General features: G+C 50.2%; 1 protein-coding gene across 6 annotated transcripts in view; it reads left to right on the forward strand.

The window, feature by feature from the left end:
- bcl9l (bcl9 like) overlaps positions 1–19,187 on the forward strand; it is a 233,485-nt gene that overhangs the window by 102,323 nt on the left and 111,975 nt on the right. For 3 of the 6 annotated variants that reach the window (XM_041174485.1, XM_041174490.1, XM_041174486.1), the window contains exons 4-6: positions 7,427–7,806; positions 11,439–11,561; positions 12,976–13,180. In XM_041174485.1, the coding sequence (XP_041030419.1) occupies positions 7,427–7,806; positions 11,439–11,561; positions 12,976–13,180 (708 nt within the window). The remainder of the gene's footprint in view (positions 1–7,426; positions 7,807–11,438; positions 11,562–12,975; positions 13,181–19,187) is intronic. The other 3 variants (XM_041174488.1, XM_041174487.1, XM_041174489.1) reach the window with 3 other exon arrangements.

Consider the following 19,187-nt stretch of genomic DNA (forward strand, 5'->3'; position numbering starts at 1 on the left):
CACTGACCAGGCATGAGGAAAGAAAGATTTTCATTTATATAGCACCTTTCACAACCATAGGACATCTCAAAGCACTTGACAGTCATTAAGTATTTTTAAAACTGTAGTTATTGTAATTTAGGCAATGCAACAACCAATTTGTGCACAGCAAGATCCCACAAATAATGATTAGATCATCTGTTTTTGGTCACAGGATAAATATTAACCAACACACTGGAGAGAGCTCCCCTGCCCTCTTAGGTTAATGTCTCATTCCATTACCTCTGACAGTGCAGCACCGGTACTGCACTGGAATGTCAGCCTGGATTTTTGCACTCAAGTCTCTGGAGCGGGATTTGAACCCACAACCTACCACTCAGAGGTGAGAGGGTTACCCACTGAGTCACAGCTGACACGTGAGCTGTGTGTGAGGATTGATGTTCTATAACCTTATACTGACACAATGTACAGTTGTGACAGTCACTGCTTGGTGTTTAGTTGGTCGCTTTCCAAAATTGGACTTGGAGACTTAAAGGAGACGTATGATGCTGCCAAGATCAATGATACGCCTGAGGATTGGGAAAATTTTAGAATTCAGAAAAGGATAATTACATATGACCATACGAGTTAGGAGCAGCAGGAGGCCACTCGGCCCCTCAAGCCTGATCCGCTATTCAATGAGATCATGGCTGATCTGATTGTAACCTCAACTCCACATTCCTGCCTACCCCAGATAGCCTGTCACTGCCTTGTTAATCAAGAATCTATCTAGCTCTGCCTTAAAAATATTCAAAGACTCTATTTCCACTGCCTTTTGAGGGAGAGAATTCCAGACACTCAACCCTCCAAGAGAAAAACATTTCTCATCTGTCTTAAGTGGGCAGTCACTTATATTTAAACAGCGATCCCTAGTTCTAGATTCTCCCACAAGAGGAAACATCCTCTCTACATCCACCTTGTCAAGACCCCTCAGGATCTTATACTAAAAGAATAAAAGAGGGAGAAATTGGAGTATGAGAGAAGAATAACAAGAAATATACGAACAGACCATGTAAAAGCTTCTACAAGTGTATAAGAAGGAGGAGAGTAGCTAAAGTAAGCATTGGTCCCTTAGAGGGTGAGACTGGGGAATTAACAATGGGAGACAAGGAAATGGCAAAGACTTTGAACAAGTATTTTGTATCTGCCTTCACAGTGGAAAACACTAGAAACATCCCAGGATTAGAAGAAAATCAAGGAGGCAAAATGTAGGGAGGTAATTAAAACAATCACTATCATTAGGAAAAGTAATGGTACTAAAGAGTCAATATGGTTTGTGAAAGGGAAATCATATTTATCAAATTTATTATAGTTCTTTGAAGATGTAACAAGTAGAGTGGAGAAAGGGGAACCAGTATATGTGCATTTCAATTTCCAAAAGCATTTGTAAAGATGCCACATAAAAAAATAAGAGCTCATGGTGTTGGGAATGTTATATTAGCATGCAGAGAGGATTGGCTAACTAACAGGAAACAGTGTCAGGATAAATGGATCATTTTCAGATTGGCAAACTGTAACTAGTGAAGGGTCATGGGGATCAGTGCTGGGGCCACTACTATTTATGATCCATATTAATGATTTGGATGAAGGGACCAACTATATTGTAACTAAATTTGTGGATGATACGAAGATAGGTAAGAAAGCAAGTTGTGAGGAGGATATGAAGAGTCTGCAAAGAGACATAAATAAGCGAAGTGAATGGGCAAAAATTTGGCAGATGGAGTATAATGTGGGGAAATGTGAGATTATCCACTTTGGCAGGAAGAATAGAAAAGCAGTATATCCTGGTAGATAATCAGCATGGTTTTAGGTCGGAAAGAACCCCGGAAAATATATTTTGTAAGCTATAACTCTGATATTTTTGTTTCAGTACCAAAGGTTCCTCCTTAGAAATTCAAATACTGTCAATGACCTAGCTTCAAGCCTTGAAAGAGATGAACTTACTCACATGGCAATACTGGATTTATCAAAAGCCTTTGACAAAGTTCCTCATGAAAATCTCTTGTCCACACATCACTACTGTGGAATCAGGAGGACATTATTCAATTGGATCCCGCACTTCCTAACCAACAGAAAACAAAGAGTGGCGCATGATGTGGAATCATCATCTCCTAGAGATGTCCTCTCCGGACTTCCCCAGGGAAGTGTGTTGGGACCTTTACTCTTACTGACATACGTAAACGACCTTCCCAACAAGTTAAAAAAACAAGAGTGCGATTGTTTGCTGGTGACTGCGTGGTTTCCGCATCAGGAAAAGCTCAAATTCACATCAATTCACTACAGGATGATCATCTGGAATTGCAAAAAAATAGCAGGACCATTGATGGGAGATGGCATTCAGTGCCAAAAAATGCTATGTCAAGTCCATCAACAGGTAGTTTTAAGTTCTGTGATCAAATTCTCCAACACAAGACACACAACCAAACTGGGGATTCATCTTAAAAACAATCTTCAATGAGGATTCCATATTCAGCGGATAACACCCGAAGCAAACAGGGCTCTTGGATTTCTGAAGGAGGAATCTTTGGTATTGAATCAAAAATATCAGTTTTAGATTACGAAAAATGTGTCTGTCCAGTCCTGGAATATGTAAGTTGTGTGTGGGATCCTTATATGGCAAGAGATATAAATAAGATTGAAACGATCCAGAGACCTGCTGCATGATTCTGCACAAATCCATGTGGGAAATACACCAGTGTTGCATCCTGGATCAAAGATTTGGAATGGGAATCACTGCAGCAAAGGAGGGAAAAGAATAGACTATATCTATAAAATCTGGAATGGACTGTTGGGAATTGACAGAAACAAGTACCTCGCGCCCTCCGGCAATGACAAAGCACGAGGTCACCATCCACACAAAGTACAAAGACCATTTGTTTCCAAGACAGTGCATCAACAATCTTTCTATTCAAGGACAATCTCACAATGGAACAAGCTGCCAAAGGAAGTAATCACTGGAAATCTCCAAGACCCATCCTTAGATTATTCCCATTTAAAAGTTTTCATTATCACGACTACTTTCTCAGTGGTTCATGCCTGGTTTAGCTAGCGCTACCCAGATAATGCCTGGTTTAGCAAGCGCTACCCAGATAAATGCTGGTGGAATATGGATATTAGTCTGTGATGCTGATACAACTAAAACAAGTGGAGAGAGACTCAGAATTCTGCGGTACAGAGGGATCTGGGTGTCTTTGTACATGAATCACTGAAAGCTAACATGCAAGTTCAACAAATAATTAGGAAGGCAAATAGAATGCTGGCCTTTATTGCAAGCAGAATGGATTATAATAGTAATTAAGTCTTGCTAGTGTAAAGGGCATTGGCGAGACCGCACCTAGAGTACTGTGTACTGTTTTGGTCTCCATACTTAAGGAAGGCATATACTTGCATTGGAAACAGTTCAGAGAAGATTCACTAGGCTGATTCCTGAGATGATGGGCTTATCTTATGGGGAAAAGTTGAACAGGTTGAGCCTATACTCATTGGCGTTTAGAAGAATGAGAGGTGATCATATTGAAACATGTACCATAGATGTTGATATATAATCAGCCTTTGAAGCTCACAATTCCTCCAAAAACGGGTAGACCTACACACCAAGTATAAAAGTGACTCCATGTGTGTGTGGTCATGTTTTGAAATGTCATTGGCATTTGATGCCATGAGTGGGTGTGTCTTAAACTCCAGTGCACCTTTGCAGCACAGCCCCTATCACTTGCTTGATCCCATGTGCCTAGTTATAAGGTAGGGGTAAGTAGAAAAATGCATTTGTGGGGTGAAAAGCTGAGGCTTACTACTCGCTGGTCATCGGCTGTCCCTCTTTCTGAGGATGACCTCTACTCAGGGTGGCGATTTTCTGCCATGGGTCTTGGTGTGGTTGAACAGGCCAATTCTCGACTTGCAAATTTTTGGGAACAGGGGGCAGGGTGTCCCACAAGATAGTGGGATCAGGAGTGTGGGACTTGCTTCCTTTTCTTTCTTTCCCTGCCACCGCTCTGCCTCATCACTAAGGTGTTCAGCATCAAAGCATGACGCAGCTTGATGGACAGGTTGGCACCATTTTGAACGATTGGTAGCAAGTTCCTCCCAGTCATTAATGTCAATGAATATAATATCAAGGAAAGCTTCAGAGTGTCTTGGAGCGTTTCTTTGCACAGGTCATTTGAGAGCTGAGAAAACAGGACATGGCGGGGGAGACGCTTTTTGTCTATCCGGACACAGTGCCCAGTCTATCATGGTTGAACCTGCAGGAGTTTTGCCTGAATGCTTGTGACGCTGGCTTCAAAAAGGACACGAGCGTTTGTTTGATGGTCTTCCCATTGAGTCCGGAGCATGCAGCAGAGGCATTGCTGATGGAATTTCTGTGGCGCTCTTATGTATTGCTGATACACAGTCCAGGTCTCACTGCAGTACAGGAATGTGATGCTGATAACTGCCCTGTACTCTAGGACTTTGGTTGACTTGCGGAGGTCTTTGTTGTCAAACACTCACTGGCATAGCTTGTAGAAGGCTGAGCTGTCGCAGCTGATCCAATGTTGGATCTTGCCGTCAGTGTTGGCCTTTTGAGAGAGGTAGTGGCCAAGGTGTGGGAAATGCTCAACATATTCCAGAGTGTCTGCTTCAACATATATTGAGGGTGGAATAGTTGCCTGACCGGATTGATATGAGTTTCGTTTTGGCAACACTCAAGGACAGGCCGAATTTCTTGTATGCAGAATTGAAGAGATTGAGAGTGGCTTACAAACCAGGTGCAGAGTGGGCAATGACTCTGCAGTCATCTGCAAACTGTAGATCATGTATGTCTATGGTGGCCAGTTTAGTTTTGGCACAGAGGCAGCTGAGGTTAAAGAGTTTTCCATATCGGTGTGATTTAATACTGACAGCAGAGGGCAGTTGATCTTTGATGGGATGACTAACCACCATCAGGTAGATTGTAAACATTCCAGGGGCTATCTCACAGCCTTGCTTGACCCCAGTCCAGATTTTGAAGGGGACTGTTTCAGATGCCCCACTCAAGACAGTTCAGCCATATCATCATGAAGCAGTTGCAGGCTTGTGATGAAGTTTCTTGGGCATCCAAATCTCTGGAGTACAATCCACAGAGGCTCCCGATTTACTGAGTCAAATGTTTTGGTCAGGTTGATGAATGCAATGAAGAGTTCCTGGTGTTGTCCTTGAATTTTTCTTGGATTTTGTCTGGCAACGAAAACCACGTCAGAGGTTCTTCTGAAAGGTCTAAAGCCACACTGTGTCTCTGGGAGGATTTCCTAAACCACAGAAAGTAGGTGATTCAGGAGCACGTGTGTCAGGATTTTCCCTGCAAGGGACAAGATGGAAGTATCTCAATAGCAGGCTCAGTGGGCCGAATGGCCTGTTCCTGCCCCTGTATCTTATGATCTTATGCCTTAGTGTCAATTGCCTTGAGGCTGTGTGGCGTGTGACTGATTAAGAACAAGCCTGTTTGCAAGTCTGGGGTCACCAGAGAGGGCGACCGGCCAGGGTCATGCTTAGCAACCTGGGCTCAGTTCCAGTGAAGGTTCCGTGTGACTTTCCCTATGTATTCTTGTATTGACAATTCCCACATATCCAACATGTTTTACCCCCATCTCCTGTATCGGCACTGCCATTTTGTTAAGAGTCTCGAGTAATTCTCTCGGCTCATCCTACTTCTTCCTGTTGCTGTCACTAGTTTTCCTCACTCCGTGTTAGACTCACTCTCGCACTCTTTCCATATTGATTAGGGGGGAGACAGTGGCGCGATGGTAATGTCACTGGACTAGTAAATGCTCTAGGGTCTCGGGTTCAAATCCAGGCAAATGCTCTAGGGTCTCGGGTTCAAATCCCACCACAGCAGCTGGTGGAATTTGAATTCAGTTGATAAATCTGGAATTGAAAACTAGTTCTCGGTAATGGTGACCATGAAATTATCAATTGTCATAAAAACCCATCTTGTTCACTCAGGAAGGAAATTGGCCATCCTCACCCATGGCCGAACGAGCCATTCGGTTCAAGGGCAACAAATGCTGGCCTTGCCGGTGATGCCCATGTCCCATGAACGAATTTAAACAAAGCCTCTGCTTGACCAGCTTTTGAATATAAATAACCTACGTGAGTGTTAGCGCTGGCTCTATGAGTAACTCTGTCACCCCTGATCTAGAAGGTTGTGGGATCAGGTCCCAGCCCAGACACTTGCGCACAAAGATCTACACTGACTTTGTGCCAACTTTCAGATGAGACATTAAATCGAGGCCCCCTCAAGTGGATGTACAAGATCGTGCCACACCATTTCAAAGAGCAGGGGAGTTCACCCTGGTGCCCTGGCCAATATCTATCCCTCAGGTCAGCCACACACACACACAAAAAAAAATTATCTGGTCATCATCACTTTGCTAGGATCTTGCTGTGTGTAAATTGGCTGCTGCATTTCCTACATTTCAAAAATAAAAGTATTGGCTGTGAAAACAAGTCTTTCTTCCTCCTTCCCACCACCCACCTGCTGCCCCCCCTTATCCTTAAACCCTGCCCCAGGAGTTGGTGTCCGTGAGGTACCTCCTTCAGTGAGGAGAAGTTGTTTGATTTATCCATGGGATGTGTGACGTATTTATTGCCCTTGAGAAGGTGGTGGTAGGATACAAACTAGGTTTATATTCTCTTGGAATGTAGAAAGTTAACGGGTGATTTGATCGAGGGAGTTTTTTTTTTAAGGATTTTGAATGAATTGATGGAAGGGAAACATTTCCACTGGTGCAGGAGTCAAGGACAGGGACATGAACTTAAGATCAGAGCCGGGCCATTTTGCAGAGAAGTTTAGAATCTTAAAGCAAAGGAGAGTCAAGTGTGAAAATCCCTCCCACAAAAAAAAATAGATAATTAGTTAATAATTTTAAACCTGACAAGGATTTTCCAGACAAAGGGTTTAAAAGGAAATCATACCAAGGAAGTTGGATGGAGTTAGGATACAAATCAGTCATGAAATAAAACAGGAAGTGTTCAAAATTCTCAGCAGTTCTGACAGCATCTGTGCAAACAGAAACAGTGAACGTTTCAAGTCCGATATGACTCTTCCTTGGAACTTTGAAATCATATTCCCCTCTCTCCACAGATGCTGCCAGACCTGCTGAGTATTTCCAGCCCTTCCAGTTTTTATTTCAGTGTCATTTGCTAAGGGAGCTGAATAGCCGCCTCCTGTTCCTATGACCCGTGTTTGCAAGAAGCCAAACCGAACCTTGAACTCACTCGTTACTGTCTGATGTTTTATAAATAGTGATCTGTGATCGATCAGTTGTTCAATGATGGAGCTTTGCTGTGTAACGCTGTCCTATGTGCAATTCTGTCCAACAAGGATGGTGAGCTTGTGATTGTGTGGTTACTCTGTCTCACTATGTTTATTTTAAATCTCTTCTTGTTACAGATTTTCTGAAAACAGTTTGAAAATAAAACACGAGTCAGAAATCCGGATCCCCCCAGTCCCATCACCAAAACCCGCAACCAATCAAATGCACCCGGACAGTAAACTGACCAATCACGGCAAGCCGGTCAACAGCAGTGCCCCGCCCCCGAATGCAAGCCAGGGAACGGCCTGTGGCCTGGGGTCAAAAGCAGCGGGAACAGGGAGTCACGGTGGGAAAGCCAGCCAGATCTCTCCAGGAAGCTCGGGACTGAAAGGCAGCCAGAACTCAGTGTCAAATCTCGGAGCGCTGAAAGGGAAAGTGAAACGGGAAAGGAGTATCTCTGTGGACTCGGGAGAGCAGCGGGAAACCAGCACACCCGTCATAGACACAGAATCGAAAGGTGGGTTTGCGTAGAGCTGCTGGAGCCGGGAGGATTGAACCAGGAGTTCCAGACTACAGAAACGTGGCAGTAGAAGGAGCCCTTTCAGCCCCGCAAGCCTGTTCCTCCATTCAGGGAGATCGTGACTGACCTAACTCCCTGTGTCAGTCTTTTCCCCATCCTTAAAAGTCCATCAATCTCAATCTTAAAATTAAAAATTGATCTAGCATCAATTGCTGTCGGCAAAAGAGAGTTTCAAACTCCTGCGAGCCTTTGGAGAGTAGAAGTGATTCCTAATTTCATCCTGAAAGGCCTGTCTCTAATTTTTAGCCCATGACTCCCAAACAGTGGGAATAGTTTCTCTCTATCTCGCCTCTCAGTTCCCCTCCGGAGTACAGGCACGTGAATGAGCTGTTACTGATAGAGAGGAGCGAGTGTGTGGGTGCATGGGCGGTGGGGGGGTGCAGGGAGGGGTGCAGTGGTGACAGGGCAGAGAGAGCCTATCCTACATGGCTTGGAGCAGTTACCCTGTCGCAGGGCAAGAGGGGACCATGAAGGGATTTGAAAGTGAGGATGATAGCGTTGCTGCTGGAGTAGAAGAAGCTTGTGACTTTTTGAGTGCTGGTGCTGGGAATGGAAATGTGCGACTTATGTAGGTGAGAATATGGGCTGCAGCATTTTGTAAACATTAAACAGTTCAAGCTGATGACATTGTAACCGTGCAAATTGAAAATGGTGTGTTTTGAAATTTACATTTGTCCAGTCACATTTTTAGAAAAACCTTATATTGTGATTGCAAGGTGAATTTCTTCGTTTGTGTTTTTACTACATTCACGGGATGTGGGCGTCGCTGGCTGGGTCAGCATTTATTGCCCATCCCTAATTGCCCTTGAGAAGGTGGTGGTGAGCTGCCTTCTTAAACTGCTGCAGTCCCTGTGGTGTAGGTACACCCACAGTGCTGTTAGGGAGGGAATTCCAGGATTTTGACCCAGAGACAGTGTAGGAACAGAGATATATTTCCAAGTCAGGATGGTGAGTGACTTGGAGGGGAACTTCCAGGTGCTGCTGTTCCCATCTATCTGCTGCCCTTGTCCTTCTAGGTGGTAGTGATCATGGGTTTGGAAGGTGCTGTCTAAGGAGCCTTGATGAATTCCAGCAGTGCATCTTGTAGATGGTACACACTGCTGCTACTGTGCGTCAGTGGTGGAGAGAGTGAATGTTGAAGGTGATTATGAAGGAATTTGATAGAGCAGATGTAGGGAGGATGTTTCTACTTGTGAAGGAGACCAAAACTAGGGGTCATAAATATAAGATAATCACTAATAAACCCAGTAGGAATTGAGGAGAAATATTGTTACCAAGATAGTGATGAGAGTGTGATTGAGGTGAATAATATAGATGCATTTAAGGAGAAAGCTGAATAAACACGAGGGAGGAAGGAATAGAAGGATATGGTGATAGGATGAGAAGAGGGGTGGGAGGAGCTTAATGTTACAATGAAGAGGGCTGGGAGGAGCTTAATGTTACAATGAAGAGGGGTGGGAGGAGCTTAATGTTACAATCCCCACACCCAGAGCAAAAGTTGGTTAGTGATCTCAGGGTGGACAGGGCATGGTGTGAGTCAGGATAGAGGGAGCAGTGTTCTTGTTGAACTGAAGTGAACTCTGGAGGGGTGATTACAGAGATACCTTCTCTAATGTATTTCATGCAGTTTAATAAATGTTTATTCTCTACTTGGTTATTGCACACCGGGAGAACGCCTCCTGTTCAGAATAATGCCATGGGTTATTTATATCTGCATGAGATGCCAGATGGGACCTCGGTTTAATGTCTCACCTGAAAGGTGGTGCCTCTGACAGTGTAGCACTCCCTCGGTGCTGCACTGGAAATGTCAGCCTGGAAGTTGGGCTGAAGTCTCTGCAGTGGGACTCAGACCCAGAACCGTCTGACTCAGAAGTGAGTGTGCTACCCACCTGGGCCATTAGAAAAGAGCAGCCATTGCTGGCGGGAAACCACAGTGAGCTCAGCAGTCTCGGGAAAGGAGGGAGATGCTCTGCGTTGATTGCAGTATCGGTAAACTGTGGCGGGCACATAGCTCAGAGCCTGGGCCTGGGGGGAGGTTGGTGATGTTCTGCTCAGAGGCCCATTTCTCTGTGGCATTCATAAGCAGGAGGAAACCATTCAGCCCCTTGAGCCTGTTCCACCATTCAGTGAGATCATGGTTAGTCTACAGTCTCGCTCCCCATATCTGCCTTTGTCCCATACCCTTTAATAACTCTCAGTTTCAAAGCAAACAATTGATCTAGCATCACTTTTCATTTGCAGAGGACTGTTCCAAATTGCTGTCAGGTCCCATTATTGGAAAAGCCCTCCCGGGATTTTTAGAGCGATATTGCTTTTTTCACCGATAGCCAATGAGAGTTAACCACAATCGATCAGTTTCTTACTGAAATGGTCGAGGGAATGGTACTTAGCATCGCTGTCCTTTGGCAGCGCTCCAATCTGATTGGCCCACAGTCGCCCAATGATTTATCGGCCCAGTGTCAAAGAAAGCTGGGCACGAGATTGAAATCAGATCAAACAAGGAGCTTGCTTATTGAGTTCGTGCCCAGACCATTAGACTGCACAGGGACACACGGAGTGTAGCCTGCATTTTCACAACAACTTGTATCCACATAGCAACAACATGGTATAACATCCCAAGACACTTCACAGGAATATTATCAAACAAAGTTCCACAACAGGGGACAACAGCTTGGTCAAAGAGGTTGGTTTTAGGGAGCATCTTAAAAAGGCGGAAAGTGAGCTGGAGAGGCAGAGAGGTTTGGACCAGTTGTTCCCGAGGTTAAGGCTTCAACAGGTGAAGGTGCGGCTGTCGCTGGTGGAGTGATTAAAATCACAGATAACCAGGAGTCCAGAATTAAAGGCGTGCACAGATCCTGGAGGGTTGTGGGGCTGAAAGAGGTTTAAGAAATAGAGAGGGGAGGGGCTAGGCCACGGAGGAATTTGAAAATGGGAATTTTAAACCTGGGATGTTGGGAATGTGGGAACCAATGTAATTCAGCGAGCACGGCGATGGGTGAATGGGACGAGGTGCAGTTGGATTTGGAGATGGGCGGCAGAGTTTTACGGCGGTTAGACGTGGGAGGCTGGCCAGAGCTGAGGTAGATTTGACCAAACTCCACGACCTCCTTCAGTGAATGTGACAAGCAGCAATTTTAGTTTCACTCTGCTGGGATCACCATCTCTTTAACAACGTTTACAGAATCAACGTCCACTGGCCTCTGTCCGACCAATAGCCCAGCTCCCCAAAGCCCACAGCTCAGCCCTGTACCCCAAAAATCGGACCCCTGACAGCTCAAGCCAACAGCCCCCAGTTCCGGTCAGTACCACGGTGTGAGCTTCGAGTGATGCAGCAGGCTCCAGAATCTCGGTGCTTTGATCTGGTGGTAATCCCCTGGGCCCTGTTAGTTATCGAGAGGGATGGAGCTCGATGCTGCTCTATTAAGACGTGTTTAAACCTTGAGCAGAGAGCTCCTGGCCCCTGACAGTGAATCAATTGCAGTGTGTGTGTCTGAGGAAGGTGACGCCCGTGTGGGGCCTGACATTATCTTGCTGCTGATTTATTGTTGCTGTTTGTGTTTCTCTGACAGTAGACGGTGCCCCCCGGAGTAAGAGGCGGTGTGTTCTGGAGCGCAAGCAGCCATACAGCGGGGACGAGTGGTACTCAGGTCCTGACAGTGAGGATGAGGATAAATCTGGAGTGGCTGCTCACAGTGAGTGAAGTTAAACGAGTTGTTTCAGCCAACGCATTGTGCCAGCCCAGTCGCTTTTAATTGTTAATTATTCACTAAAATTCTGCTCTTCTCATTTCTAAGTTTTCTTGCTACACAGCATCAGGAGGAGGCCATTCGGCCCTTCAAGCTAGCTCCACCATTTAATTAGACCGCGACTGATCTGAACCTTAACTCCGTTTACCTGTCTCTGCTCCATATCCCTGAATCCCTGAACCAACAGAAACCCTTTCAATCTCAGTTTTGAAATTTCCTATTAACGCCCAGGGGAGGGGAGACAGTTCCAGATTTCCATTCCCCTCTGTGTGAAGAAGTGTTTCCTGACATCACCCCTGAACAGCCTGGCTCCAATTTTAAGATCATCGTAGTACATCATCAAATTTGGATATTTAGTTCTTCACCTGAATCCTTAAACTCTGTGATTTTCAGCTATCCAAATCTCCATTCTCCCCCTCCCAGCTCCTCCACCACCAACCCCCCTCCCCCCACATCCAATCACATGCTTTCTCCCCGATGCCTCCCCTATTCCCTCAGTCACTCTGTCTGATGTCTTGTCAAGAGGGGGAAACAGGGATTTGGGGTTAGAGGATTAGATTTACCAGCGTGCAGCACCACCTGGTGGCCATCAGCTACCCAGCCACTGACATTGAGAGAGACTCAGTGCCCCCTGCAGTCTCTGTCTGTCTCTCTCTCTCTCTCTCTCTCTCTCACTCCCTCTCACTCACTCACTCTCTCTCACTCACTCACTCTCACTCTCACTCCCTCACTCGCTCTCACTCACTCTCTCACTCTCACTCTCTCTCACTCACTATCTCTCACACTCTCACTCACTCTCACTCACTCACTCACTCACTCACTCTCTCTCTCACTCACTCTCACACTCACTCACTTTCTTTCATTCTCTCTCACTCTCACTCACTCACTCACTCACTCTTACTTTCACTCTCACTCTCACTCACACTCTCTCAATCACTCACTCTCTCAATCACTCACTCTCTCAATCACTCACTCTCTCAATCACTCACTCTCTCAATCACTCTCACTCTCTCAATCACTCTCACTCTCTCAATCACTCTCACTCTCTCAATCACTCTCACTCTCTCAATCACTCTCACTCTCTCAATCACTCTCACTCTCTCATTCTCTCTCATTCTCTCCCACACTCTGTCTCTCTCTCTCTCTCTCTCTCTCTCTCTCACACTCTCCTCTGTCCCATTCTCCCCTCCCCTCCACTTCTCTTCCTTCCTTCCTCCTCCACCACCCCCCCCCCCCCCCCACCTGCCAATCACCCCCAGCCTTTCTCTCCTGTGCTGCGGGTAGGGTGTAAGTGTGCGGATCCCTGACTCGGAGTCTCACTGATGGATACTCTCTGTGTGTGTGTGTTTTCTCTCTCCAGATTGTAATATTGTTGACTCTGCCCTCCCAGGGACTGTTCAGCCTTCTCCAGGTTCAAACCCCCTCCCGACAGTCGCTGACAGTGCTCCAGCCAGTGTTCCACACAACCCAGTAGGGGGACCCTGCCTGCGGTCGGACATCCCGAGGAACCCCAGCAAACCACCCTCCCAGTTTGTTTACGTCTTCACAACGAACCTAGCTAACATGTGAGTAAAAACAGGAAATGCTGGAAATGCACAGCAGGTGCCCTCTTCTGTGGAGAGAGAGAGAGAGAAAAGAGAGTTCCAGGTCAATGACCTTTTCTCCGAACTGGAGGAAGTTCGAGATGTAACAGGTTTTAAACAAATGCAGAGGCAGGGAATGGGGGAGAGGTTGTTTTGATCCAGGAAAGAGAAGGCTGAAGGGGTGCTAATGGTCTTTAAGTTTATGACAGGGATTAGTCAACATAGATACTGTTGCCACTTGTGGGAAACCATCAATATAAATAATAAATCCAATAAGGAGTTCAAGAGAAAGGTCTTCACCCAGAGAGGGGTGAGAATGTGGAGCTCCCGCCCACAGGGAGTGGTCGAGGTGAATAGTGTCAGTCAGGCTTGTCCAGCAGGTTCCGGCCTGCAAAACCCCTCGATGCAGCCCCAAAGCCACTTGTCCACCTCCCAGTCAAACAGTTGAGCTTCAGTGCAGGATTCTGCATGAAGCTGCTCCTCCAATCACAGGCCGTTTCTCTCCAGCGTTTGCTGCTAATTGGCTCATTGGCAGCAATTGAGGGAGAGAAACAGTCTCTGACTGGAGGAGCAGCGCACACCAGTGTTGGCGAGGGTGTGAAGGGCTGTCGGGCTGAGGGAACTGACAGGAAGGGCTGGAGACGGAGCCCATGTCTGTCGGGTCTGGGGAGAGCAAATGTGCGGCAGCCCTGGGAGGAGATAGTACCTTGGTGAGTATGTGGGAGTGACTGAAGGAGAGTGTGTGTGTGTGTGTGTGTGTGGGGGGGGGGGGGGGGGGGGGGGGTGGGGAGGAGTGAGAGCGAGTGTGTGTGTGTATGTTGGGGGGGAGTGAGAGCGAGTGTGTGTGTAGGGGGGGCGAGTAAGAGCAAGTCTGTGTGTGTGTGGGGGGGGGGCGAGTGAGAGCGAGAGTGTGTGTGTGGGTGGAGTGAAAGCGCGAGTGTTTGTGTGTGGGGGGGGGAGTGACAGCGAGTGTGTGTGGTGGGGGTGAGAGGGAGAGTGTGTGTGTGGGGAGAGTGAGAGTGTGTGTGTGGGGAGAGTGAGAGTGTGTGTGTTGGGGGAGAGTGAGAGCGCGAGTTTGGGGGGGAGTGAGAGCGAGAGTGTGTGTGTGTGTGCGGGCAGGGAGTGAGAGCGAGAGTGTGTGTGCGGTGGGAGTGAGAGCAAGAGTGTGTGTGTGTGGGGGGAGTGAGAGCGAGAGTGTGTGTGTGGGGGGAGTGAGAGAGAGAGTGTGTGTGGGAGGAGTGAGAGCGAGAGTGTGTGTGTGGGGGGAGTGAGAGAGAGAGTGTGTGTGGGAGGAGTGAGAGCGAGAGTGTGTGTGTGGGAGGAGTGAGAGCGAGAGTGTGTGTGCGGGGGGAGTGAGAGCAAGTGTGTGTGTGTGGGGGGGAGTGACAGCGAGAGTGTGTGTGGGGGGGGAGTGAGACCGAGAGTGTGTGTGTGGGGGGGAGTGAGAGCGAGAGTGTGTGTTGGGGGAGTGAGAGTGAGAGTGTGTGTTTGTGTTAGGGGGGAGTGAGAGCGAGAGTGTGTGTGTTGGGGGAGTGAGAGCGAGAGTGTGTGTGGGCGCGGGAGTGAGAGCGAGAGTGTGTGTGTTGGGGGGAGTGAGCACGAGAGTGTGTGGGGGGGGGATTGAGGGTGAGAGTGTTTGTGCGGGGAGAGTGAGAGCGAGAAAGTGTGTGTGTGTTGGGGGGAGTGAGAGTGAGTGTGTGTGGGTGGGATTGAGGGTGAGAGTTTTTGTGTGGAGTGAGTGAGAGCGAGAGTGTATGTGGGCGGGGAGTGCAATTGAGTGTGTGTGTGGGGGGGAGTGAGAGCGAGTTTCTGTGTGGGGGGGAGTGAGAGCAAGAGTGTGTGTGTGGGGGGGAGTGAGAGCGAGTGTGTGTGTGTGGGGGAGTGAGAGCGAGTGTGTGTGTGTGGGGGGGGAGTGAGAGCGTGTGTGTGTGTGGGGGGGAGTTAGAGCGAGTGTGTGTGTGTGTGGGGGTTAGTGAGAGCAAGAGTGTGTGTGGGGGGGAGTGAGAGCGAGAGTGTGTGGGGGGGAGTGAGAGCGAGAGTGTGTGTGGGGGGGAGTGAGAGCGAGAGTGTGTGTGGGGGGGAGTGAGAGCGAGAGTGTGTGTGGGGGGGAGTGAGAGCGAGAGTGTGTGTGGGGGGGAGTGAGAGCGAGAGTGTGTGTGGGGGGGAGTGAGAGCGAGAGTGTGTGTGGGGGGGAGTGAGAGCGAGAGTGTGTGTGGGGGGAGTGAGAGCGAGAGTGTGTGTGGGGGGAGTGAGAGCGAGTGTGTGTGTGGGCGGGAGTGAGAGCGAGTGTGTGTGTGGGCGGGAGTGAGAGCGAGAGTGTGTGTTGGGGGGAGTGAGAGCGAGAGTGTGTGTGGGGGGGAGTGAGAGCGAGAGAGTGTGTGGGGGGGACTGAGAGCGAGAGTGTGTGTGGGGGGAGTGAGAGCGAGAGTGTGTGTGGGCGGGAGTGAGAGCGAGAGTGTGTGTGGGCGGGAGTGAGAGCGAGAGTGTGTGTGGGGGGGAGTGAGAGCGAGAGTGTGTGTGGGGGGTACTGAGAGCGAGAGTGTGTGTGTGTGGGGGAGAAGTGAGAGCGAGAGTGTGTGTGGGGGCGGAAGTGAGAGCGAGAGAATGTGTGCATGGGGGGTAGTGAGAGTGTGTGTGGGGGGGAGTGAGAGCGAGAGTGTGTGTGGGGGGGAGTGAGAGCGAGAGGGTGTGTGAGCGGGAGTGAGAGCGAGAGTGTGTGTGGGGGGGAGTGAGAGCGAGAGTGTGTGTGGGCGGGAGTGAGAGCGAGAGTGTGTGTGGGCGGGAGTGAGAGCGAGAGTGTGTGTGGGGGGGAGTGAGATCGAGAGTGTGTGTGGGGGGGAGTGAGAGCGAGAGTGTGTGTGGGCGGGAGTGAGAGCGAGAGTGTGTGTGGGCGGGAGTGAGAGCGAGAGTGTGTGTGGGGGGGAGTGAGAGCGAGAGTGTGTGTGGTGGGGAGTGAGAGCGAGAGTGTGTTTGGTGGGGTGTGATAGCGAGATTGTGTATGGGGGGAGTGAGAGCGAGTGTTTGTGTGTGGGGGGAGTGAGAGCGAGTGTGTGTGTGTGTGGAGTGAGAGAGCGAGGGAGTGTGTGTGTGGGGGGGGATGTGAGAGCGACAGTGTGTGTGTGGGAGGGAGTGAGAGCGAGTGTGTGTGTGGGGGGGAATGAGAGTGAGTGTGTGTGGGGTGGAAGTGAGAGCGAGTGTGTGTGTGTGGGGGGGAAGTGAGAGCGACAATGCGTGTGTGTGTGGAGGGAGTGAGAGCGACAATGTGTGTGTGGGGGGGGAGTGAGAGCGAGAGTGTGTGTGGGGGCGAGTGAGAGCGAGAGTGTGTGGGGGCGAGTGAGAGCGAGAGAGTGTGTGGGGGCGAGTGAGAGCGAGAGTGTGTGTGTGTGGGGGGGGAGTGAGAGCGAGAGTGTGTGTGTGGGGAGGGAGTGAGAACGAGAGTGTGAGTGGGGGGAGTGAGAGCGAGTGTGTGTGTGGGGGGTAGTGAGAGCGAGTTTGTGTGTAGGGGGAGTGAGAGCAAGGGTGTGTGTGTGTTGGGGGAGTGACAGCGAGAGTGCGTGTGTGTGTGTGTTGCGGGGAGTGAGAGCGAGTGTGTGTGTGTGTTGGGGGGGAGTGAGAGTGACAGTGTGTGTGTGTGGGGAGTGAGAGCGAGAGTATTTGTGTGGGGGGAGTGAGAGCGAGAGTGTGTGTGTGTGTTGGGTGAGTGAGAGCGAGAGTGTATGTGGGGGGGAGTGAAAGCGAGACTGTGTGTGTGTGGGGGGGATTGAGAGCGAGTGTGTGTGTGGGGGGAGTGAGAGCGAGAGTGTATGTGGGAGAGTGAGAGCGAGGGCGTGTGTGTGTGGGGGGAGTGACAGCGAGAGTGTGTGTGTGGGGGAAGTGAGAGCGAGAGTGTGTGTGTGGGGGGGAGTGAGAGCGAGAGTGTGTGTTGGGGGAGTGAGAGTGAGAGTGTGTGTTTGTGTTAGGGGGGAGTGAGAGCGAGAGTGTGTGTGTTGGGGGAGTGAGAGCGAGAGTGTGCGTGTGGGCGCGGGAGTGAGAGCGAGAGTGTGTGTGTTGGGGGGAGTGAGCACGAGAGTGTGTGGGGGGGGATTGAGGGTGAGAGTGTTTGTGCGGGGAGAGTGAGAGCGAGAAAGTGTGTGTGTGTTGGGGGGAGTGAGAGTGAGAGTGTGTGGGTGGGATTGAGGGTGAGAGTTTTTGTGCGGAGTGAGTGAGAGCGAGAGTGTATGTGGGCGGGGAGTGCAATTGAGTGTGTGTGTGGGGGGAGTGAGAGCGAGTTTCTGTGTGGGGGGGAGTGAGAGCAAGAGTGTGTGTGTGGGGGGGAGTGAGAGCAAGAGTGTGTGTGGGGGGGAGTGAGAGCGAGTGTGTGTGTGGGGGAGTGAGAGCGAGTGTGTGTGTGTGGGGGGGAGTGAGAGCGAGTGTGTGTGTGTGGGGGGGAGTGAGAGCGTGTGTGTGTGTGTGTGTGGGGGAGTGAGAGCGAGTGTGTGTGTGTGGGGGGGAGTGAGAGCGAGTGTGTGTGTGTGTGGGGGAGTGAGAGCGAGTGTGTGTGTGGGGGGGAGTGAGAGCGTGTGTGTGTGTGGGGGGGAGTTAGAGCGAGTGTGTGTGGGGGGGAGTTAGTGAGAGCAAGAGTGTGTGTGGGGGGGAGTGAGAGCGAGAGTGTGTGTGGGGGGGAGTGAGAGCGAGTGTGTGTGGGGGGAGTGAGAGCGAGAGTGTGTGGGGTGAGTGAGAGCGAGAGTGTGTGTGGGGGAGTGAGAGCGAGAGTGTGTGTGGGGGAGTGAGAGCGAGAGTGTGTGGGGTGAGTGAGAGCGAGAGTGTGTGTGGGGGAGTGAGAGCGAGAGTGTGTGTGGGGGAGTGAGAGCGAGAGTGTGTGGGGGGGAGTGAGAGCGAGAGTGTGTGTGGGGGAGTGAGAGCGAGAGTGTGTGGGGTGAGTGAGAGCGAGAGTGTGTGTGGGGGAGTGAGAGCGAGAGTGTGTGGGGGGGAGTGAGAGCGAGAGTGTGTGTGGGGGAGTGAGAGCGAGAGTGTGTGGGGTGAGTGAGAGCGAGAGTGTGTGGGGGGAGTGAGAGCGAGAGTGTGTGGGGTGAGTGAGAGCGAGAGTATGTGGGGGGGAGTGAGAGCGAGAGTGTGTGTGGGGGGGAGTGAGAGCGAGAGTGTGTGTGGGGGGAGTGAGAGCGCGAGTGTGTGTGGGCGGGAGTGAGAGCGAGAGTGTGTGTGGGGGGAGTGAGAGCGAGAGTGTGTGTGGGGGGGAGTGAGAGCGAGAGTGTGTGTGGGGGGGAGTGAGAGCGAGAGTGTGTGTGGGGGGAGTGAGAGCGAGAGTGTGTGTGGGGGGGAGTGAGAGCGAGTGTGTGTGAGGGGAAGTGAGAGCGAGAGTGTGTGTGGGGGGGGAGTGAGAGCGAGAGTGTGTGTGGGGTGAGTGAGAGCGAGAGTGTATGTGGGCGGGAGTGAGAGCGAGAGTGTGTGTGGGCGGGAGTGAGAGCGAGAGTGTGTGTGGGGGGGAGTGAGAGCGAGAGTGTGTGTGGGGGGGAGTGAGAGCGAGAGTGTGTGGGGGGGAGTGAGAGCGAGAGTGTGTGGGGGGGAGTGAGAGCGAGAGAGTGTGTGGGAGCGAGTGAGAGCGAGAGTGTGTGGGAGCGAGTGAGAGCGAGAGTGTGTGGGGGCGAGTGAGAGCGAGAGAGTGTGTGGGGGGAGTGAGAGCGAGAGTGTGTGTGTGTGGGGGGGGAGTGAGAGCGAGAGTGTGTGTGTGGGGAGGGAGTGAGAACGAGAGTGTGAGTGGGGGGAGTGAGAGCGAGAGTGTGTGTGTGTGGGGGGGGAGTGAGAGCGAGTGTGTGTGTGGGGGGTAGTGAGAGCGAGTTTGTGTGTGGGGGAGTGAGAGCGAGAGTGTGTGTGGGGGCGAGTGAGAGCGAGAGTGTGTGGGGGCGAGTGAGAGCGAGAGAGTGTGTGGGGGCGAGTGAGAGCGAGAGTGTGTGTGTGTGGGGGGGGAGTGAGAGCGAGAGTGTGTGTGTGG

The sequence above is a fragment of the Carcharodon carcharias genome, chromosome 25, assembly GCF_017639515.1.
Source record: "Carcharodon carcharias isolate sCarCar2 chromosome 25, sCarCar2.pri, whole genome shotgun sequence".
Classification (NCBI taxonomy): Eukaryota; Metazoa; Chordata; class Chondrichthyes; order Lamniformes; family Lamnidae; genus Carcharodon; species Carcharodon carcharias.